General features: G+C 38.4%; 1 protein-coding gene across 1 annotated transcript in view; it reads left to right on the plus strand.

Annotated features, from left to right (window-relative positions):
* Positions 1-24,306, plus strand: part of FNDC1 (fibronectin type III domain containing 1) — a 128,518-nt gene that overhangs the window by 91,193 nt on the left and 13,019 nt on the right. Inside the window, exons 14-18 of the mRNA XM_044004883.1 lie at positions 2,263-2,667; positions 10,396-10,464; positions 11,822-11,968; positions 15,129-15,359; positions 19,314-19,422. Of these exons, the coding sequence (XP_043860818.1) occupies positions 2,263-2,667; positions 10,396-10,464; positions 11,822-11,968; positions 15,129-15,359; positions 19,314-19,422 (961 nt within the window). The remainder of the gene's footprint in view (positions 1-2,262; positions 2,668-10,395; positions 10,465-11,821; positions 11,969-15,128; positions 15,360-19,313; positions 19,423-24,306) is intronic.

Here is a 24,306-nt window from a genome sequence, read left to right on the forward strand (position 1 = left end):
GATGTAATAAAGAGTTTGCCTTGATATCAGGAAGATCTGAGTTCAAATTCTGATTTTGACACATACTATTAACCATATTACCTATACAAACCTGGGCAAGCCCATCTCTCAGTGCCTTATGCAATTCTATAGGACCACAAATTGTAGAGTGGGTGCTTTTATGTCCTGGGGACACCTCTGTTGATGTCCTTTCTGATACCTCGGTATAGATCCTAGGTTCTTAAAGGGTAGGTCAGATTTGATTGTGGAATTGTTAGACGTAATTTTCACACTGGGACTCTGTGTGTGTGTGTGTATATTCCTAATCATGTGATAGAAATAGACTTTAGAATGGTTTTCCTTTAAAAATGGCATGTCTTTGCCTATAGCCTTGATATAAGTCCTTGTAGAACAATATCCAAGGTGAAAAGAATATAAGTATTTTTGCCTTGACTCATGACAATGAAAGGCATGTTTTTAAAATGGTTTTGGGGGCAGCTAGGTGGAAAGATCAAGAGTTTTCATAAGGGCTACTTATTAAGTCAGTGAAACCTGGAAAAAAGAATAGTCACTAGGGTATAATTAATATCTGGTCTGTAAGTTAAAAAGAATATAAGTATGTCCTTGAGAAATAACACATTTTCCAAAATATGATATGGACTAAAATCCTCCTTTTGAAGGGTTATATATCCCTTGATTCATGACAATGAAAGGCAAGTGAACATTTGGAAGAATTTCAACTGAGAAAAGTATTTTTTTGAAATGTTGAAAGCTCTGAATATGATATGATTATCATATCATCCATTGTTTTGTAATTACCCAATCCTTACCCCCCACCCCCACCCTGCCACTCACTTCCCATTTGGACCTTACTTCCTTTAAGTAAATCTTCTCTACTAATTCATGTCAGCAACTGTTCTACAACTGCTATTCCTGGATATTTGCCAGGGGCAATGAGGAGTCAACTAATACATTCAAGGTCACATAGTCAATACTGTATGTGTCAAAATGAGACCTGAACCCAAGTTTTCCAGAATCTAAGACTGGCCTTCAATCCATTATACCATGTTGCCTCTTTTAATTACATATTATAAATCAAAGCTTCTTAAACTGTGGGTTGTGACCCCATATGGGGTTGCATAATTAAATGTGGGAGGGGCAGCTAGATGGCGCAGTGGATAGAGCACTGGCCCTGGAGTCAGGAGTACCTGAGTTCAAATCCGGCCTCAGACACTTAACACTTGCTAGCTGTGTGACCCTGGGCAAGTCACTTAACCCCAATTGCCTCACTAAAAAAAAAAAAATTAAATGTGGGGGTCATGAAAAATTTGGCAACAGTAAAAGGTTATGTATACATATTTAATATACCTATATATCTGGGGTTGTGTAAAAATTTCTTGGGCAAAAAGAAGTTGTGAATGGAAAATGTTTAAGAAGCCATGTTGTAAACCATGATGATGTATCCTTATCAGAAATGGTCTTTCAAGTTTAGATAGACCAGGAGTTCTTAACTTTTTGTGTATGTCATGGAACCCTTTGGAAGGCTTGTGAGGCCTATGGACCCTTTTCTCAGAATGTTTTTAAATTGAATGAAATGTCCAATTCAGTTAGAGGCTAGTGGAGTTTAAGATATATCTCTATCTATGTATTTTATATATTATATATATTTTGCATACTTTTATATAGATCAACAGACAGATAGATGATAGATAGACAGATAGATTTATTTGTTTGTTTCTCATCCAAGTTCAAAGACCCCTTGAAATCTATCCACAGAATCCTTGGGCTAGACCACTCCCTCATGATAGCTTAAACTCAGAAGCTACCAAAAGCTGATTGTGTTTCTGAGAGTCCAAAAATTGTCCTCCTAAATAGTTTTGCATCTATGATTTTATACCTCAGCTTAACCTATAAGAACTGATAAATAGATGTATAAAATAATTTTACATACATATATGTGTATATACACACACATATATACATATATAAACACCTACACATCCCTACTTTTGTCTACTAGTAGCCATCTCTAGGGCAGGGGAGGGGAGGGATGAAAAAAAATTACATGAAAACTGTTTTATATAATATTATGTATTTATTTTATATATTTATCATATTTTAAAGGAATCGCAAGTTGTACATAATAGATTTATAGTTTCATGTGCAATCATCTTTTCATGTTAGGGAAATGCTTGTTTTATTATATAAATTTTTTAAAAAGAGAGACTAAATCTGCAGTGTATACCCATAATCATGTCATGATGTCTTCGTTGTTGTTTCTAGATATGGGAGGGACTCCAGTGGTGAGCCCTGATGGACTCCCATTATTTGGTCAGGGACGGCATGGCAAGCCTTTGGCTAGTGCCCAGGATAGGCCTGTGTTAAGCCTTGGAGGGAAGCCATTGATGGGTTTGGAAGTTATCAAAACAACTAAAACACCAACAACTACAACAACAACTCGTCCCACTACAACTACGACAACTACAACCACCACTGCTACCACCACTACCACTCCTGCTACCACCACCACCACTCCTGCCACCACCACCACCACCACCCCTGAGCCAACAACTCCTGAGCCAACCATTCCAGTCCCAACCTGTCCCCCAGGCACCCTTGAACAGCACGATGATTATGGTAACTTAATAATGGGAGCAGATGGCATGCCTGAATGCTACCCCGAAGAAGGTGAGCCTCTTTTATATTGCTCTGATTCTCTATAATTGACGATTGCATTTCAGATGAGATGTATCATATAGAAAATACCGTACATTTATTTTTCTTTGTACTTATCAAAATAGAATCAGAATATCTTACAAATTCTAGAGAATATTGGTAATGATTTAGCGACAGGCTATCATTTGTTAACTAAAAAACTGAAACCTGAAATGTGCAGAGATGTTCAGTTAAATCAGGGGTTCTTAACTTTTTGTGTGTCATGGAACCCACTGGCAGTGTAGTGAAACCCTTGGACCCCTTTTTAGAATGTTTTTAAGTTTATAAAATAAAATACATAGGATTATAAGAGAAAATATTTTTAAATAAAATTATCAAAATATTTTTTAAAAAGACAAGGTCACAGACCACAGATTAAGAACCCCTGACTAGATATTACCAGATTTCTCATGAGTATGAGAACTACCAGGATTGAGATATTCCTTGTATGCATATGCCACCCATTAAACTCCTGTTTCTGCTGCTCCTTTGCCTATTCCACTAGGAGAATAGAAGCCAAACATTTTCCGTCAGTCAACAGGGGAGCTGGGATACTACACCACATCCTTTTATAGTTTGTTCTCTTGGGTAGATTGCAATGCCCAAAGAAGAGGCCATTCTGGTTTTGAGTTATGAAAATGACAGACTCAGTTTCCCAGCTTCCCATTGAAATGAGGCATCTTTGCTATGAATCCATATTTAACCAGTGAAGCTTGAAATTTTTTACCGATCAACCTGTCAAAGTGTTTGCCCAGCAGCCATGATCAGTGATAGGTGCACCCACAAAAAATCTATAACCAAAATGGGAACCGCGGAAGCCAGGTCTGCCTGGAGGAAAGCTCCAAATCAGAGGGAAAATTTGACAAGTCTGAGAACTTCTCCTAAGGAGCCATGAGAAAACAAAATGAAAAAAAATTATAGATGTCTTCTGGGAAAAGAGGATCATCCTAAAGAAAACATGCCTTTCATGTTCATGGTGAGTATAAAGCAAAGTTTACTTTTGAATTCTTTATACAAAATATTATTTTATTCAATCACTCATTCATGTTCACATTCTGCATGTTCACATTCAGTGCTATGATTTAAAAGGACAAAGTAACATCAGCACTAATCGTTGTTGGATAATAAATGCTATGTAAGAGGGGAGGTAGGTGTTGCAGTTGATAGAGCAATGAGCCTGGAGTCAGGAAAACCTGAGTTCAAATCTGGCATCAGGCACTTACTAGCCTGGACAAGTCACTTAGCCCTGTTTGCTTCTGTTTTCTCATCTGTAAAATGAGCTGGAGAAGGAAATGGCAAATCGCTCTGGGATCTTTGCCAAGAAAATCCCAAATGGGGTCCCAAAGGGGCAGACATGGCTGAAAAAACAACTGAACAGCAAATGCTATCTAAAAAGGGTAAGGAGGTTTTGACATTTGCCTGATTTTTCACATGATGGTACAATGGAAAGACAATTGGATTTAGAGTTAGAAGGCGTGGATTCAAATTCCAGCTCTGCTACTCACTCCGTATGATGACCTTGGGTACGTTCATTAACCTCTTAGGTCCTCATTCTCCTCATCTGTAAAATCATAGGGTTGAATTGAATGAGCTTTGAGGAGCGCCCCCCTCCCTGCCCCCAGCTCTAAATCTTTGATCCTCTCTATGCAGGGCATTTTAGTGTGATCTTCTCACACACAGGTAGTGGTGGAGTAGATAGAGAGTTGGCCTTACGGCATTGACATATACTGGCAGTGTGACCTTGGGCAAATCACTTAACCCTTTCAGGACTACTGTACATCTGTAGAGTAAGTTACTCACCAGGGCTGCCTATACATCTGCAAGATCACAGGACCAGTCACTGTCCTCATTCCTTCTTATTTACTTAGTGCTTCTCTGAGTGATTAAGTGGAATGCTTGTAATGAAAGTGGATACTATGAATCAAGGTCACAGAATCAAAGAACCCGAGGAAAAAGGGATCTTGGAGGCCATGTGTGAATGACTAGGAATCTTTGGCTTTACACTAGATAAGAGGCTATTGAGTTTCCACTTGAAATTCTCTGGAAATACAGAACCCTTCCAGGAAGCATTTTAATTGTGGGCAAGTTTATTTTCTTACACTAAGCCAAAATCTGCCTTTAATTTCCACTCTGTGTTCTTAGTTCTGGACTCTTGGGCCAACCAGTAAGAGTCCAGTCAATTGTCCACATGGCTATCTCTTCAGATCATCAAAAGTCAGCTATAATACCCCTATCTCTCCAGTCTCCTTTATTGCAGGTTAGACATGCTTAGTAGCTTCAACTGATTCTCTTACGTGCTCCAGTCCCCTAAACATGCTGATCACTTTCCTATGGAAGCATTTTTTTTTTTACTTTACAAATATTTTTCTTAAAATGTAGGACCCAGAACTGAACACACAAGTCCAGATATAGGGTCTGACCAGGGCAGGTTACTAAAGGACATTCTGCACACTGAGCCTCTCAATGCAATCTAAGATCCGGTAGGGTTGTGTTTTTGGAGGGCTACTACCTTACATTACATTACATCACATTGTTGATTCATATTGAGTTTGTGGTCCACTAAAATTTCCAGTTCTTTTTCACATAAGCTCTTTTCCAGATACACTTTCCACATCCTGTATTTGTAAAGTAGTATTTTTTAAAACTCACGTGTAGGGCTTTGCTGTTGTCATCTTTCCCCCTAGGCCCACCCCTCTTCCAAACATCCCTATTATTTTCCTCCCAGTTACACAGGTTCACAAACTTAGCTAACATCCTTGATTCCTCACTCTCATCCACTCCCTCTGTGTCTCTAATCATTTGCCAAATCTCATCATTTCAACATCTCTCATATGTGTGCCTCTCTCATTCACACAGCCATTACCCTAGACCAGGCTTTTACTTGGAATATTGCAATAGCCTTTGAACAAGCATCCTTATCTCAACACTTTCCTTCCAAAATTGTAAGAATGATTTTACTTAAGTCTATTTCTGACCATGTCACCCCCTGTACTCAGTAAACATCCGTGTTTGCCTTTTAAAGCTCTTCACACCCTGGCCCCTTCCTACCATACCAGTCTTTTTTACTTTCCTCTATTCAGTCTACAATCCAGCCATACTGGCCTCTATGCTATTCCTCAAACACAACACTTTCCACCTCTGTAAGTTTACACTGGCTGCCTCCTACCTAGAACGCACTTCTTTTTCACCTCTACCTCCTAGAATTTGTGGGCTTTCTTCAAGCCCCAACTCAAAATACACCTTTCCCAGTTCCCTTAGTGGCTATTTCCTACACCTTTGTAGGGCCTCTCAGAGAAGCTTCATAACAACCCTGTGGGCTGGGTGCTATTATCATCTTAATTATGCATATTGGGAACCTAAGGCTGACAGAGGTTAGATAATTGTCTCAGGATCACAAAGCTAATAAGTATTCGACACAGTCTTTGAATTCAGGTCTTCCTAATCATCAAGTTCAAGAGCAATGACAATAATACCATCACTGAAAAATGATCATGAGACAATAATAATAATAGACATTTTCAAAGTGCTTTCAAGTTTACAAAGTGTTTTTCTGACACTATCTCATTTGAACTTCCTAACATCCCACTTCATAGGGTTACAGCAGACTATAAAGTCTGGAAGATCCTATTTAGTTAAAAAGGCTTGAGACACAGACCCAGCATCAGGCTTTGGTGTGTGTGTGTGAGGGCCAGCCTAGCTAAGATCAAAGAAATTCCTTACCAGAAGTTTGGCCCCCAGATGATGAATTTTTCTGGCAAAAACAAGTTACAAAGTAGCCTATTAAAGCATAAAAGTGGTTGCAATGTGAATTGGTGGGAAAAATGCCCACACTGAAGACAGCTTGGTTCCTTAGGGGGGAAGGAGAATCTATATATCTATAATTATATCTGTATCCATATACACATGCTTATGCACACAAGCATTCACACATATATGTGCATATCTATAAAATAAATGTAGCATTTTTTCATCATTGGTCCTTTGGAATTTTGGTTGGTCATTGCATTGATTAGTGTTCTGAGGTCTTTCAGATTTGTTTGTCTTTACAATGTTGTTAATATTGTCCTTGTTCTCCTGATTCTGCTCACTTCACTCATCACCAATTCACTCAGGTCTCTGAAACAGTCTATTATTCTCACAGTATAGTAGTATTTTATTACATTCATTTGCCAAAATTTGTTCAGCCATTGGCCAAATGATTGGTAGTCCCCTAATTTCCAGTTCTTTGCTACTATGAAAAGAGCTGCTATAAATATATTTTTATACATGAGTCCTTTTTCTCCGTCTTTGATCTCCTTGAGGTTTAGGCCTAGCAGTAGCAGACCCTATCATTGGGTCAAGGGAAGGTGTTCAGTCAGTGTCATTGACTTATTTTGAGTCTCTCCATCAGTTAAAAAAGTAATACAATCTGTTCTTTCATTTTCAGGATCCTACGCTTCAGTGTATTTAATTGTGATATGTTTGCTTGGAGATGCTATGACTTTCAGCAGACCTTTGGAAATCTAAAGCACCTATTATTCTTGAAAACTCCCTGACCCTTAACTAGCCTTTCAGCAAAGTAACTACAGGAAGATTTTGATTGATCTGAGCCAGCTGCTTCTCTCCTGTTTTAAAAGATCCATGAGTCATTGATGGCTTCAGTGTGGGGATTCCTTCTACTAACAAGATTATAATGCTTCTATATTTTAATAGTGCCTTTCATGAATTTCTGTTGTCAAAATACATTACATGGTGGTCACCAACCTTCTAGTGATGAACCTATACACCAGAGCTTGCTTTCTGCTGGGATAGACTGAGAGAACTTAGAGTCCCCTTGACACTGTGATCTTGGAAAAGGACTTTGGTGGAACAGAATGACCACATGAGTTTCACGTATTTTTGATTCACTGATTTATTTCTTTCTTCTCTTCCAACATAAGCTGAAAATAATATTTTTCATGAAACGAGTCTAGCATTAACATATTGTTGTGACTTTGAATATATCTACATAGCCATTATCTTTATATATCCAAGGCCGGTGCTCCATCCACTGTGCCACCTAGCTGCCCCTAGTGATTCTTTTCTCATGGGGTCAAGATGATACTGTTCCAGAAAAGTCATTCCAGACTCCATTAGTTCTGAAGGAAAGTCTTTTCAATATTCTGCAGGGTGATTTCCTAATGACTCATGGATTTTAAAGGTTATGCCTCCTGTGATGGTACGCCACTGTTTGAAAAGCAAAATAAAAGAACTGTGCTGGTCAAATGATCACATCTGAATATTGTCATCACTCAGAGGAATCACATTGGATACCAGGAAACCACAAAGGGAATCATATGGGCTTTCTCCCTTCCTTCCTGTTTACTTTAGGATATAAAAATAGCAATATTTTACACATTTGACATGACTGAGCATATTAAGCCAATGGAAGAAATACGGCCACATGCTGAGAGGAAACAGAATTTCTGTACCCTACAATTAACTATGGGAAAAGAAGAAAAAGCCAGCCATATAAACCCCACCAAAACACCTATGTTCCTGGCATAGTGGAACTCGAAGCTATCAGATATGAACCATCTTGGGAACATGTTCTCTTGGCCTGAAGAAAAATTGTTTTTGATATTTACATGAAGGGACCATCCTGTGCAGAGGGTGAATGATTTAGTGTTCTTACTTTTCTGCACTAGCGGGACACATCAAGATGTTTAGAGGATGACTATCTTAGCTCAATAGCAGTTGTGGCACACTCATGGGTACTGCCAGATGGTGGTCAAAGATTTCCACAATTAAACTTCTTCTAGTTGTTCCACATTTTAAACTGGAGATTCTTACTGTATAACCAGGGTTTATTTGGATATCAATATTACATTAGTTCTAGTCAATCCAGGCTTTTAAAAAAATCAGGTTATCATCGTTAGGTATGAGAAATTTGGTGTAAGTCATCTTTAGTAATGTTCTAAAAATGAAAACAGTAAGAAATGTTTGTGTCATTTATATTTTCTTTCTAGGATTAATGCATTAGAATACACCAGCCTTCTATCCACAAGTCCATTCAGGTAGCATGTACACACTGGCAACTTAGGAGTAGTATGCTCCTCATCCTAAAACCTAGAAATCTGTTATTTTTCCTTTGTACACCATTGGTTCTGTATGAGTCTTATGACTCACAGAATGTAAGAAAATGGGAACCATCTACATGTCTGTTGGCTCACTCTCTACTTTAATCTAATAGAGTAGTGGTAGAATTGTAGCAGAAACCAAGGGTGTGAGTCTCAGTCTGGTGTCTAAACAACGTTCCTTAAAGTCAGGATTCTTGTGTCTATGATTCCTGCTTGGAATCATAAGTCAGCTTGATTGCGCCATACCTCAGTTTTCCTTTCCATAAAAACAGGATAACGATGATGGCAGATATCCCAAAGAACAAATGACTAACTTAAAGAAATGCACCATCAATGTTGAACTACTTAACTGCAGTGAACTATTCATTAACAAGAAGAGAGTCAAGTAATTCTCTAGGAATTTTTTGGAAGTAACAATAGTTTGTTCAAGGTTTGATATGGCAACTGAAACAAAACTGAAATGGCTTTTAAAGGCTTTGCCTATGCTTTTGGATGAAGTGATAAACTTTTATAATCATCCATTTCACATCTATATATTATTTGCTAATTGTCTTGGTTCTCTAGTTTTCTTTATAAAGGTATGTTGAGTCCAAATGTAATCTTGGTCATTGAGATTTGTAGGTGTCACAATCATAATTCAAGTAAATAGCTCTCTTGGGGCTTATGGTCAGCCAAGATTAATAAGAGTTGACCCTTTAAATCTACTTATGTTAAAATGATGTTGTGATAATAGACTCATTTAAATACAAACTATATTTAGGAAAGGTTTGTGAGTTTGGGCAAATTATTTCTGAAACTCATGAACTACTTTAGAGTTTTGTATATATAAAACCAAATACTTGGGTGGGGGGGGTGCCTAGAGAGAAGTGGGAGGATAAAAGAATGGGGAAACTATGAGGAACAAGAGGGAGTTTAGAAATGAATGCCCCTATTGATCTGAGCAATGATTAAAGGGATGGGAAGGTCAGGGAATCCAGTCCTGCTACCTAGAAAGAAAGCATTTCTAGAACCATAGAGCCATCCATATTGGTGGGGGAAGAAGAATAGGGCAGAGAAGCACACATTTTGGGCAGCTTTGCCATACAGCCTCCTCTTTCATCCACTGATGTCCCTTTCTTCCCACTCAGACCCCCAAAGCTTACACTTTCATACCCTAATAATTGGCCAACAGGAGGAACTTTTGTCTGCTACCACAAAGAGGCAGGGGTGGGGAGGGGTCGGGAACAGCTCTGACAATGCTTGAAACGCGCTCACTAGGAGAGGCCAAGTATGGTGTAGCTCCATTGGAGAATCAGAAGGGAAGGAGTGGGAACCTTTCCCTTGAGTCCAGGTAGAGATTGAAATAAAATCTTCTTGGTTTAAAAGATGGGCTAGTAGCAAAATGGAGAACTTGAGAACCTATACTTGTAATATTGCTCTCTTTTCAAATGTAGTGTCTGAAAGAACCCTTAGCCTTTCTCTGCAACAATGTGAATTTAGTCCCATTGTCATTATTGTGAAGGAATTCTTGTGTGCTGAGATGTAATTCTGAAGGGAGAGAGAAGAACTAAATGGAAGGAATAAATATCGGCATTTGGCTACTCTTTTCTTTTGCTTCCAACAGATAATTTCTCTGGGTTGGAGACCGATACAGAGATACCCACAGAAGAAGCTTATGTTGTGTATGATGAAGGTAATAACACATTGAAGATTTTATATGAATGAAGTGAAGTCTGATCAAAGGACCTTTTGAAATTAGGCAGCGGCGATAACTTTTCACCTTCCATTTGTGATTTCACACATATCTTTGTCTTTCTGCCTCCCTTCTCCCCGTTTTGGAGAAATGCTTTGTGTAGTTAACTTTTTTGAATCATACAGTCCTTTTTTATCATTTTTCTTTTTCTTCCTCTCCTTGTTTTTCATCATTTTTTTTCTGCTGTAGATATTATTGATCTTCAATGCCAGGATCATATTATTAACATAGGGCATATAATTAGGAGTTCCTATCTTTGCAAGTTAGGAGGGTTCTATTTATTAGAAGTAGACTTAAAAGTTTAAGCAGTGCCTAAAATAAACTTGTAGCTATAGCAGGATGTATGTCCTTTGGCCTTTACCACTGTCCAAAAAGGGTGTCCTCCTCAAGGAAGCCCCTATAGCTTCCTTTACCCCTCAGATACCCATTGATTAACTATTGTATCGACTTGGCTCAAAACACGAAATGCTACAGGAGTGCTATCTCCCCCTTTTTTTACCCTAGTTGTGATCAAATTTCATGTAGTGGCTCCAATCCCAGCTGTTTCAGGCTCAACTGGACTAATAAAAACACACGTGCATTGGTTCAAACAGAAGAAAGATATTTTAGCAACAATGAAAAAATTAAGTATCTTTTTAACTGTCCTCATGCAGCTGAGATAATTAAGCATGATGTCATCTTTAAATAGCAACAAACTGCAACTCCCCCTAGCCTTTTAAAGGACTGCAAACCACATAAAGAATGCAATCATAGGTTCCATTGTGGTGCTTCATGGTCTGCAAAAGGGAGTCATGTTTACTGAAATGAACTAGAAGAGCATCGAACTGGGGGCTCAGGGATCTCAGTTCCGGTTTTGGCTAGCAAGCTGTGTGACTTTAGGCAAGTCACACCACTTCTCTGGGCTCCAGTTTCTTCATCTATAATATTATATGATCTTGAAGGTATGTTCCTGCTTTAACACTCTGCTACTCTGAAATCTCAGCCCCTCCTCTGTTTCTGTGTAATACAGATAGATGGGTTTGCTGCTTTTGGTGGTAATTGTTAAGGGTGAGGGACGGGAAGAAATTAAGTAGAGAGTGAGAGTATTTTAGAGAAAGGTTGAGGAGAAAACTACATTTGAACAAGTAGTAAAGAATGACTGATTTCATTCATTTCATATTTTCGGTACCTTTTGGATGAAGAGAAATTGTTTGGAAGTAGAATTTTAAAAATTGAACTGGCCCCAGTTTACCAGGCTGCACATATAGAATCCTTTTCAGGCAAATTCCCTATTACAAAACCTTCCTATCTTTTTCAGATTATGAATTTGAGACCACATTGTCTCCAACCACTACCAAGTTCTCAACTACTACAATAGCTGTACCAAAGGTCATCTCTCCGGAGGGGTCAATCAGTTCTTTTCCAGAGGAAGAATTTGATCTGGCTGGAAAGAAGCGATTTGTTGGTAAATCTGCTTTCCTTAATAGGATACATATGGTCACATGGCTTTTTTTAAAAGCTACACTGTTTAGTTCCTTGAGTCCCAACCATAACCCTGCTTTCTTGTCCTAGCTACAGCTGTGCACTTTAATGGGGAGTTTTCCCAGACAAACATTTTCCAGCTGTAATAAGTGACTCATTTCTGCTCAGGTGCCCATGAACTCTTTTGCTCTAGAGTCTGAGAACAAGTGAGAGGAGAAGAAAATGCAGTTTAGAAATGATTGGCTTTTTAAACCAAACCTAATTCCCACCCCCCGCTTAAGATTGCAGATCTAAAATAGCAACTCTAAGAGTTCTTATATAACAAAATTGAATTAGACAAACATTTCCAAAAAATGACATTTTTCACTGAGTTGTCTAAATATTGTTTTAGAAATATGTTCTAAAAGATTGAATAGTTTAACATTTGTAATAATAGCGTTTAGATAGTGTTTTAAGATTTGCAAAACACTTTACATGTTAGCGTGTTCAATCCTCATAACAACACTGTGAGGTAAATGCTATTATTCTCCTTATTTTACAAAGAAGAAATCCAGGGCATCTGGGTAGCCCAATGGATAGAGAGCTGGGCCTGGAATCAGGAAAACTCCTCTTTCCTAAGTTCAAATCTGGCCTCAGACACTTACTTACTAGCCATGTGACCCTGTGTAAATCACTTAACTTTGTTTGCCTCAGTTTCCTCATCTGTCAAATGAATTAGAGAAGGAAATGGCAAACCAGTCCAGTATCTTTGCTAATAAGAAAACCCCAAATGAGATCATGAAGAGTCAGACACAACTGAACCGAATGAACAACCACAACAAGTTGTCCAAGGTCATGTCAGCAAGTGTTTGAGGCAGGATTTGAACTCGGGTCTTTGTGACTCCAAAAGTTCAGCAATCTATCCATGTGTCACATGGCTACCTTGGTTTTCTTTCTTTTTCTTTTCTTTTCTTTTTTTTCTTTTGCTACCATTTGCTACATTTACTGCCATTTGCTGGAGTCAGTAGTAGTTATTGAGTATAGCAGTGCAAAATCTTTGAGTTTATAAATTCATAGGATCATCAATTTAAAACTAGAAGCCACCCCAGTGGCACTCTGAGGAGACTGTCACCTGCTCAAAGTTACACCGGTGATAAGCATCACCAGACTCGTCTAATGACTTCAGAGCCATAGCGCTTTCCACCATATTATGTTATTCCTTGTTAATTCTCCACCTCTTTTTAGAGAGGAAAAAAAACCCCAATTCTTAAAATAGGAAGTTACACTTCCTATGAGAATGTGATTTGTTGCTATCAGTCATCATGGCTCAAATCTCCTTTAATGAGCTAATTTCTAAATAACTACTTTATTTTAGTTCATATATCACTAAAGAGAGAAGTGAACAGCTTAGCTACGATCATGCTTTTCTCTTTCCAAAACCAGTGTTCTGTGGTAAGCTGAGGACAGCTCTGGCCATCCAAGACTCTGTTACTACAGATCAAAACCACACTTCCTTGAATAGCGAGAATCTTAATTTGACTTAACGTTCCTGAGGCAGAATCGTAATATTTTTCTCATTATTGCTCCAGCCTCACAAGATTTATTAAAAAAAAAAGAAGTAACTTCCTTTTCTCCCTAAACTTTCACAACAAAAATTGAAATCCACTGAGCACTATTATCTGACTCACTGAAGTCCTTAACTACTAAAAGACTGTTGCCTGGATGTTTTCAAGGTAGAATTAACTCCAAGAATGTCCCTGATTGGATTTATGAATTGTGTTTGTTCCAAAAACTGGACAATAGAAAATAATTACGAATGGAGTCAGGGAAAGTATGAATGCCATTCAGTACAGAAAACTTGCACTGAGAGAGGGAATCCAGTTCCAAAGAGATGAAAGAAATTAAGTAGCAATTCATGTAATTGCAAATCCATTGGATTCTAGATCTACAGCAGAAAGGGACCTCAGTGGCCACCTAATCCAACCCCCTCATTTTACAGATGAGGAAACTGAGACTCAGGGAGACTTGTCCAAAGTCACACAGGTAGCGAGTGACAAAGGTGAGATTTCTAGCCGTCATCTGATTAATAAAGGGAGCATTCTTTCCACTATACAATGCTGCCTCTTCTGCCCTCCAAGGCATTTTAAGGAATGAAGTTGGCAGGGAAAACAATGGATAAATAAGTGACAGCGTTTGACTCATTTCTTATTCAAATGCAGAGGGACAGAACCAACTCTGTGAGAAATGGTAAAATTATTTTGATCTAGTCCTGCATTTTTTTTTGAAATACTGAAATGACTATGTCTGCCCAGATGATTAAGCAAAACACTATTCAAATGCTTTAGAAATCTTTGAGAAAGATCTGTCAGGTTTGGTAGAAGCTGCATCAGTCTTTTGTGGTAATGATAAATTATCATGAAAATTTTAAATAAATTGATCAGTGACTGATCCATAATAGGTTATTAAGCATAAATAGCAACATGTAAGATCCATCCTTAACTTTTGAGTTTAATTACTGGCAACAAGAAACTTCAGGAAGGGAATATTCTGTTCTGGCCAGAAAGTTTGAGGGTCTTCCCCTCCCAGAGTGATATTTTTGCTATGGTAAATTAGGGCATCTTTTATCTCAATTCTTAACCAGCTCTTAGTGACTGAATGGGCATTGCCTCTGACATTCTGACCATCACCAGTCATCTTGACTTTTGTCTTGCCACTGGACTTTGATGATGCTGGAGGAGAGAGTGAGGCTAACGACTTTGCCCTTCTCTGTCTCACTGAAATCCAATTCATGCACAAGTCAAGACATCACTATGGTGATGTCATTGGTCCTGTTCAAGAACAAAGGATGAACAATAGCAACAACCAGGCTAGATGGAACATCGATCAGGAACAGTGTGGCACTATCTGGGTGGATTTTTATTTTGCTTTTTGATGACCATATCTGGGATATCATAAGTGCAGGGAGCATTGGTAAGAAGCTTCATTTATTGATATAGATCCGCTCATCTCATCACCTCATAATCTTAGAGAGTTGCTAGAATGAAGATATTCTTCATTCCAGGGCCAGAATTTGATCCACTTTGCATTCTGCCTCCCCTGTGTTTATATCAGAGAAAAGCCTTCAGTCAACTGATTGTGTATCTTTTTTTTTTTTTTAATTCCAGCTCCTTATGTGACCTATCTAAACAAAGATCCACTGGCTCCATGTTCTTTGACGGAAGCTCTGGACCACTTCCAAGTGGAAAGTTTGGATGAAATCATTCCCAATGACCTGACAAAGAATGACTTACCTCCTCAACATGCTCCCCGAAACATCACAGTGGTGGCTGTGGAAGGATGTCATTCCTTTGTAATTGTGGACTGGGACAAATCCACTCAGGGTGATGTGGTTACAGGTGGGTTGAATGAAACTTGTTTGGTGTCTAGACCAGTGCTCTGTACTCAGGAATGGATTCTGAATGAATGAAGGAGGACAGGAAGGCAGAAGGCTTGTGTAATAGGAATGGAACACCAGAAAGCTCTCAGTCTAATACCTAAGTCATTTGAGGGCCAGTATGGAGTTTTCTTAGTTTCTCTTATTACAACTGCTTGTTTTGAACAAATGCTTCAGGACCCTGAGCTTCTTGGCAGCTCTATAGGTTTCTCTCTTTGGCTCATGAAATCTTGGCCAAAATGTAATCTGAACATAAATTGACTCACAAAAACTATTGCTAGGACTTAATTTTAAAATGTTGATTAATATCCATTAGGGATTTAGCCTACGATGCTCTGTCTTTGCTTTATCTGTAGCTGGCTTAGGCATTAGGGCTACATTTGTCTCATAAAAGAGGTATCATATAAGTTCTTTATAGCTTTATTTATTTATTTTTGAGGGTCTCTTTTGTTTATTTGTTTGTTTGTCTTTTTGTTTTGGTGAGGCAATTGGAGTTAAGTGACTTGCCCAGGGTCACACAGCTAGTAAGTGTCAAGTGTCTGAAGCCAGATTTGAACTCAGGTCCTCCTGAATCCAGGGCCGGTGCTCTATCTACCACATAAATTCTTTGAGAAGAGGAGTGATGCTTGTGCATCCCTTCTTCTGCATACCTCCTTACTGGACAACTTATTCTTTCTTAGTATGTGGGTATGTGATGGAGAAAAGGAGACAAGTGAAGTTTGAAATGATAACTTTTCCTAAGTATTTAGTGCTATTGGTAAAACTTCTCATATTTAAACAATTTAAATTAGCTATTTAAGTTCTAATTTTAGCTCTCAAAAAAGAAAACAAAATTTCCAGGAGGATCCAATATAATAATTACATTCCAGGGTTTATACACTTACCCACGGAATATCACTGGTGATCTGTGGGAAAAAAAGTCAATCTTTCTAAGGACTGCTGAGTCAGCATAAGGAGTCTAAATCCCACAGGGTTATATGTATGGGCTGGAGAAAAGAAGGCTTGGAAATGTGGGGAAGACATGATAGCTGTCTTCAAATATTTGAAGATATGCAGTAAGGATTAGAATTGTTTTACTTGGCCTCAGAGGGTGGAACTTAGAGCAATGAGTGCAAGTTGCAGAAAGACAAATTTAGCATCCTTGTAAGGAAAATAACAATTATCCAATGGGGGGGTGGGCTCTGTGATGGGTTCTGCCTGACTCTAGGGTCTTCCAACGAAGGTTGTGTGAACTACTTGTTGGAGAATATCCTAGAAATAATTCTTACTAAGGCACATAATCTCCTAGTTGGCCTCCCTTTCAGCTCTAAGGGTCTGTGATTTTCTGATGATATAAAAAGCATAACACATGAAACTTGATTTTGAACCCTGGCATAGTCACTCACTGTGTGACTTGGGGCATGACCTTTTAGCTCTGTGGACCACAGGTTCCTCATGTCTAAAATGGACCAAGCTGGTAACTAAACACAGGTCACAAAAATCCTGAGATTATAGGACTTAAAGCTGTAAAAGACCCCCAAAATAACGTAGTCCAGCCCATTACATTTTACAGGTAAAGAAACTGAGGCCCAGAGAGGTTAATTGACTAATGAAGTTCATGCAGTTAATAATTAGCAGAGACAGAAGTCAACAATAGCCCTTCTGATTCCACTCCAATGGGTTTTTCCCATCCATTATAACATGATGTATCTTAATCATTGCCAAAGATAGAACCATGATGGTTGAGAAAGCCCCAAGGCTAACTGGGATTTCTCTTGGAATTTGTTAGCAAGTAAGGTAGAGTGAGTCGGTGATTAAAAAAAGGAAACGATCTCAAGTCCTGTAGACTGCGATCAGAGTCATAGAATGATAGAGATGGAAAGAACCTTTAGAGGCCATTTAGTTAAATGCCCTCATTTTACAAATGAGAAAATCAAGGTATGAGAAGTAAAGAGATTTGGCAGCTAGGTGGCGCAGTGGATAAAGCACCAGCCCTGGATTCAGGAGGACCTGAGTTCAAATCCGGCCTCAAAGGCTTGACACTTACTAGCTGTGTGACCCTGGGCAAGTCACTTAACCCTCATTGCCCCACCAAAAAAAAAAAAAAAGAAAGAAAGAAAGAGAAGTAAAGACAATTGCCTGAGGTCGCATGGCTAGCATTCGAACCCCCTACATCATAATATATACTCTGTACACCTTGTTAGAGGCCCTTAGGTGGGCAAGCCATCAATACTCTGGGATCTCCTTAGAGAGAACAAGTGCAATCTTAAGTCAAAGAATAGTCCTTATGTGTCTAAAAGTGTAGACAGAATACTGGTCTTGGAGTCAGGGAGATCTGGGTTTGAGTCCCGATTCTTCCCCTTTCTATCTGGGTAACTCAGAGATGGTTTCTTTACAGTAAAATGGGGCTAATAATGCCCATTGCACCTTCCTCAGGAGAAGCCTTATGAGGCTCAATGAGAATATTGTATGTAAAATGCTTTATAAATTTTAAAGCACTGAATAAATGCCAGTTATTATTATTGTTATTCTTATTTCTTTAATGGGTTGAGCTTTTCTTCTCCGTCTATTTGTAGTGTAGTAGTCACTCATCAATCATGTGAAAGTCTAATACAAAGAGCCATGATATGGTTCCCAATTTGTATTTTTTAACGTTTGCTGGCACATATGTTTTGAGGTCCCTGATACATGAACTTTGTCTTTTATTTCCAAATAAATTCATGGATTTATATGCCTGGGCACTAGACATTTCACCCTGGACTGACTTGAGCCCAGAAAGCTGTAGGTCAGGATAATAAGGCAGGATACTATGGTATCTGCCAATCTAAAACCATCTCTAATGTTTTTGCTATTGGCATTTAAGATCATGGATCTAGAATTGGAAAAGACCTTATGAATGATGTCTGGGCTGAAGCAGAGAAGCCGCTAACAAAGTGTAAAGAGTATATATGAGATATAGGGAAAAGAGCATGTCTCTGGGTTCAAGTTCCAGCTATGTGACCTTAGAAGATCTATATGAACTAATGCAGAGTAAAGTAAGAAGAGCAAAACATACACAATAACTACAACAATGTAAATGGAAAGAACCACTGCAAACACTCAAAAGTGAATGTAGGGGGGCAGCTAGGTGGCACAATGGATAGAGCACTGGCCCTGGATTCAGGAGGACCTGAGTTCAAATCCGGCCTCAGACACTTGACACTTATTAGCTGTGTGACCCTGGGCAAGTCACTTAACCCCAATTGCCTCACTAAAAAAAAAAAAAAAAAGTGAATGTAGGGCAGCTAGGTGGTGCAGTGGATAAAGCACTGACCCTGGATTCACATCTGAACCTGAGTTCAAATCTGGCCTCAGACATTTGATACTTACTAGCTGTGTGACCCTGGGCAAGTCACTTAACCCTCATTGCCCCGCAAAAAAAGGGAATGTAAGAAAATGATAAAGATCAAGCATGAATTGAATGAAGAGAGTTGAGAAGACACCCCCAGCCCACCCTTTTGCGGATGTTGGGAGGTTCGCAGATAATACACAATACACATTTTCAGAATTTTTCAATGTTTCATTCAGTTGTGCTGATTTATTTTCCTCTTTGAAAAACATTCTTTGTGATATGGGAAGGATACTGGGAATAACAGTGATGATGTAGGAAACAAGACATCAATCAAAACTTATTTTTAAAAAATCAAACATATATATGGGAATGATTTGCACACGGCTTCTGACTCCAGAGACTGAATTGGGCCATGCAAGCCTCATACAAATATCATTTTGCTAGAGAACCACTATCTCAAAAAGAAAACAAAACAAAACTGCTGCCTGGCTCCACCATCCTCATGGCTGGCATGGGATCTTGTCCCATTGGCTTCACTTAATAAAGCCTGAGAATATGATTAAGGTCATCATGGTTGATTGTATTTTTCCTTCTTTCCATTCAAAGGTTACTTGGTTTACAGTGCATCTTATGAAGACTTCATCAGAAACAAGTGGTCTACCCAGACTTCAGGGGTTACTCATTTACCTATTGAGAACCTCAAACCAAATACAAGGTATGACAATACTGGTCACACAATGAAAAAAAGTAAGGGTTGCATTGTCAATTATCTATCACACTAATGTCACAAACATTAGATGACAAATCTTTTATGTTTAGGAGTAACATGCTATACATTTAAATAGAAACTGAAGCTAATGCAATTATTTTATTTATATTTTCAAACTTAGTTTTCCAAATGTGAACTAAATAATTACTATCAATTAAGGTCAGTGGGTTAAAAAGGAAGGAATGGTGTTTTTTTAGACTACCCATGAAATTATAGTGGTATTGAGCAGCTATAAACATACTCCACTTTTCATTTAGAAAAATGAACTCATTGAAGTAGCTAGCCATTTTCTATACATTTTGAACAATTGATGTTCAACTTTTGACTTTTCTCTGATTTATAAAGTCATTGTATAATAGAGCTGGAAGGGAGCTGAGAGGTCATCCAATCCAGCATCCTCACTTTACAAATGAGGAAACTGAGGGCAAAGAAGAATAAGTAATTTGTTCAATGTAACACAGTTGATAAACAGCAGAGTTTAAATTTGAACTCAGATCTTGTGACAATTGGGGGAACTAGGTGGTACAATGGAAAGAGCACCAGACCTGGAGTCAAGAAGACTCCTCTTCCTCATCCCACATCTGGACTCAGACACTTATTAGCTGTGTGACCCTGGGCAAGTCACTTACCCCTGTTTGTCTCAGTTTCCTGATCTGCAAAATGAGCTGGAGAAGAAAATGGCAAACCACTCCAGTATCTTTGCCAAGTAAACCCCAAATGAGGTCACAAAGAGTTGGACCTGATTGAACAACATCTTGTGACTCTAAGTTAAGCATACTCTCCACGTTTTGAAATGCAAAAATTCAATCCCTCCCCATGAAAGTTTTAGGCATGTTTTCCAAGTTCTATACCTCGAAAATAGTGGAATTTCATTCTGACACTAATAAATTGTCATGTTGTCTTGGACTAAAATGGAGAGAAACATTTCCCTTTGTGCCTTTCTGCCAACAGTTATTCAAATACTCTCACTTCCAAAGGTGAAATCTGGTCACTGACTGACCATGGCTGCATGCAGAGGGACAAGCAGAGTGTCTAGAACACAAATCTCATCAGGAGGCAGTGTAGTGAGGAAGTTGAATGAGAAAGCATTCAACAAGCCCAAGACAGTGCCTTTTACACTTTATCTATAGATAGATAGACAGATAGATATAGACACACACATATATAAATACATATACATACATTTAATATTATACATTAATATAATATTAATATATGGGAGGAATATGACAAAAGGATAGGAACAGGAGGGGTTAACTGATTTTCCAGGTAGGGCTAGGGAGTCATGTGATAGCAACAAAGTCTGTAGGGAATCCAAAGGGCAGCAGCAGCATAGAATATATTTATTTGCTGAAGTATTATCAGAAGAAGGCAGATTTTTCAAGTCTCTCACACAGACGATAGGTCTCAGCTTACTTTGATTTAAAAATGAAAACTTAGGAGCATCTAAAGCATGCTTAGCCAAGTATGCCTTCAAAATAATTGGGACAAAATATGGAATTTGAGCACTATACGGGGAATAACTATAGAGAATTTTTTTTTAAACAAACCACCAGAATTTATATATCCAAATAAGCATTATCATTAAAGTTGTCACCTTGGAAAACAGACTCCAGTTTTCTTGAATTTATTAAAAAATATTTTGGAACTACTTTCAAAATATCTTCTGGTGACTTTGCATAGCCCTTCCTCACTTAAATCCAATTCCCTGCAATTCAAACAATAGACTTTTGTTTTGTTTTGTTTTGTTTTTTGCAAGGCAATGGGGATTAAGTGACTTTCCCAGGGTCACACAGCTAGTAAGTATCAAGTGTCTGAGGCCGGATTTGAACTCAGGTACTCCTGAATCCAGGGCCAGTGCTTTATCCACTGCGCCACCTGGCTACCCCCAAACAATAGACATTTTTAAGCACTACTATGTGCCAGGTGAATAATTAATAATAAAAATCAATATATTAATAACATTGATAAAAAGAAATAATCCCTGGCCTCAAAAAGCTTACAATCTAAAGGGAGAAATAACTTGCAAAAGAGAAGGGGTGGGGGGAATGGGACACCACAAGGTAGATGGGTGAATGTATCTTGTTTTGGTCAAGTTGAAAACAGTCAGGGCAGCAGATGCAAAACAGATTAAGCTAAGAGAGCCCAGTTTCTATCCTCTATAAAGGAAGGCTATAGACCTTCAATCAGAGGGGAGAGGAGGCTGAGGGAGGTGGCATCAATCGGGACTTAAATTAGCAGTATGGTGGTGAGTTTGGAAATGACGAGCTTATCCTGGGTTGTTGTTCAGTTGCGTTTGACTCTTTGTAACCTCATTTGGGGTTTTCTTGGCAGAGATGCTGGGGTGGCTTGCCATTCCTTCCCCAGTTCATTTTATAGATGAGGAAACTGAAGCAAACAGGCTTAGTAACAGTAAGTGATCGAGGCCAAATTTGAACACAGGAAGATGAGTCTTCCCAACTCCAGGCCCAGCTCTCTATCCACTATGCCACCTAGTTGCCCCTGTGTTCTGTGGTATTGAAACCAAGCCTGGCAGCCAATGCAAAGTGGAGTGACTTCTCTGCTGCTGCCCACTGTTAGTTGTCTTTATGTTTTTGTTCTCTGCCTATTTCTCTCCCTTTCTCTCTCTGTCTCTGTCTGTCTCTCTCTGTCTCTGTGTCTCTCTCTGTGTCTGTCTCTCTGTCTCTGTGTCTGTCTCTGTGTCTCTCTGTCTCTGTCTCTCTCTCTGTCTCTCGTATGTCTGTCCTCCTTCCAAGCCTCCTCCCTCAAATGTCATTCCATTGAGTGTCTACTCCACTAGAATTATGGTTGCTGTTGAACCTTGTTCCCTGCTACCAGCATCTGAACTTCAATTCAGGTCTATCTGCCATCTATCTTAATTCTAGTCTGCTAGGATATAGTGAATAGAAAATCTCTCCTTGATAAAGGTGGGCTAATAGTTCTTTAACTACAGACAGGCTATAAACCATCATACCTAGCAAACAAAATTCAGAGTGCCTCTGGACTAAATAAATCTTTTCTTTTAAGTCCAGTATCTAAGTCTGAGCTCTGAGTACTGATTTACTCAGAGTACTGAGTACTCTGATTTTGGGTTAGAAATTTCCAAGCTCCTCTCTAGCTTTATGTACAAATGAATTTGAGTCAGAATAAAAGGTAAGTAAAGGAGGCAAACTCATTAGCTTGACCCACTTGACCCTTATTCCAACTATTATTGTGTGGTTATGCCAACAGCAAAATCCATTTCTTTGGTGCTGTATTTTGGGCAGCAAAACACTACACTATTTCGCTTATTTTTAGAAACACCTCCTTTTGACCTTAAATGGTGTCACATATTTTGTTCCATATTGTTTTTGGCTTTTCCCCAAAATCAAATATACCATCAAAAGATGAAGATTTATCACCATTTAGGGTATTACAAGGAACATACTATGGGTTCATACTGAAAGATGAAATACTAGGCTATACTGTCATCTCTTTATATCTCTTTTTGTTGCAGGGGAGAGGCAGAGAGTAAGCAGGTGATTGGGAACTTTATTAAATATTTGTTTTATTTGATAGAAGAAAGTATGGCACATGGTTTTAAAAATAGGAATAATACGTTTGCATAATTCCATATTGTTTTTCATCTCAGCATCTTAAATTTGTTTCCATGTTAGCAAAATCAGAAATGAAATATATAGTTGCTTAATTTGTATCTGGAATATGTGAGCTTTGTGGTAGGCTAGAAATACGGGGTGTAAGGGGAAGGTTTATCTTGGGTAATAACTGGGTTTCAATGGCAAAACATTTTTAAAAAGAAGTCTGAGTAGTTTATTTTAGAATATTAGTCATTTCTTTTCACATATCCTTAGTTATATAGCATCAGTCAGTCCCCTTCCACTGGGTCTAAATGATTGTTATTAAGTTGGCTTTAATTCTGGGTTTTAAAGTCATTTCTTTAAAACTCCACATCCAATATCTGCTTTGTAAAGAAACTATTCAGCAGGGATATCTTTAATAGTCTGTGTCTATTTGTGTGGGTTTCTTATTTAAAAAAATTTTTTTTTAAATACTAGGTTAACATGGACTGTTATCATTTGTGTATGCCAAATCCACAGCTCAAACTGACTGCATATTTTTGCCTTAAATAACTCCATAACCATTGAATAAAAGTATGCATAATTCGGAAAATGCAAACTGCTTGGATGATCTGAACCTAGGAAACCCATGTGTTCTCAATTGTGCATGTGTATGTTTCTCCTTAAGTGAAAAAAAAAGACCTTTTTAAAATGAGATGTGAATGACTTTATTGAGAGTTTTGAAAGGAAAACAATTGTACTGTTAGACAGGCTTTTCTTTTCTCTCTGTTTAACTGTATGGAAATTAAGAAATCTTTGTAGTGCACGAGTAGGGATCAACCCAGTGGTCTTCAGCTCTACAAAACTATGAATTGGTCACAGAACTGGTTTCTGTTGTCTGAATTCATATAATCTGACTTTCTTTTTATTTATCAGTTTCAAGTTTGATTTTTGGTTTGTCCTAGAGTTAATTAGGACAGCTAGGTGGCACAGTAGATAGAGAGTGCTGGAGTCAGGAAGTCTCATCTTCCTGAATTCAAATTTTTCTTCAGACACAGTAGCTATGTGACCCTGGGCAAGTCACTTACCCGTGTTTGCCTCAGTTTCCTCATTTGTAAAATGAGCTGGAGAAGGAAATGGCAAACCACTTCAATATCTTTGCTGAGAAAATCTCAAATGGGGTCATGAAGAGTCAGACACTGAAACTGAAACGACTGAACAACAACAAAAAGAATTAATGAAAGTATAGGCTTAGATTCATTAGCTTTCCAAA

The sequence above is a fragment of the Dromiciops gliroides genome, chromosome 4 (assembly GCF_019393635.1).
Source record: "Dromiciops gliroides isolate mDroGli1 chromosome 4, mDroGli1.pri, whole genome shotgun sequence".
Taxonomy (NCBI): Eukaryota; Metazoa; Chordata; class Mammalia; order Microbiotheria; family Microbiotheriidae; genus Dromiciops; species Dromiciops gliroides.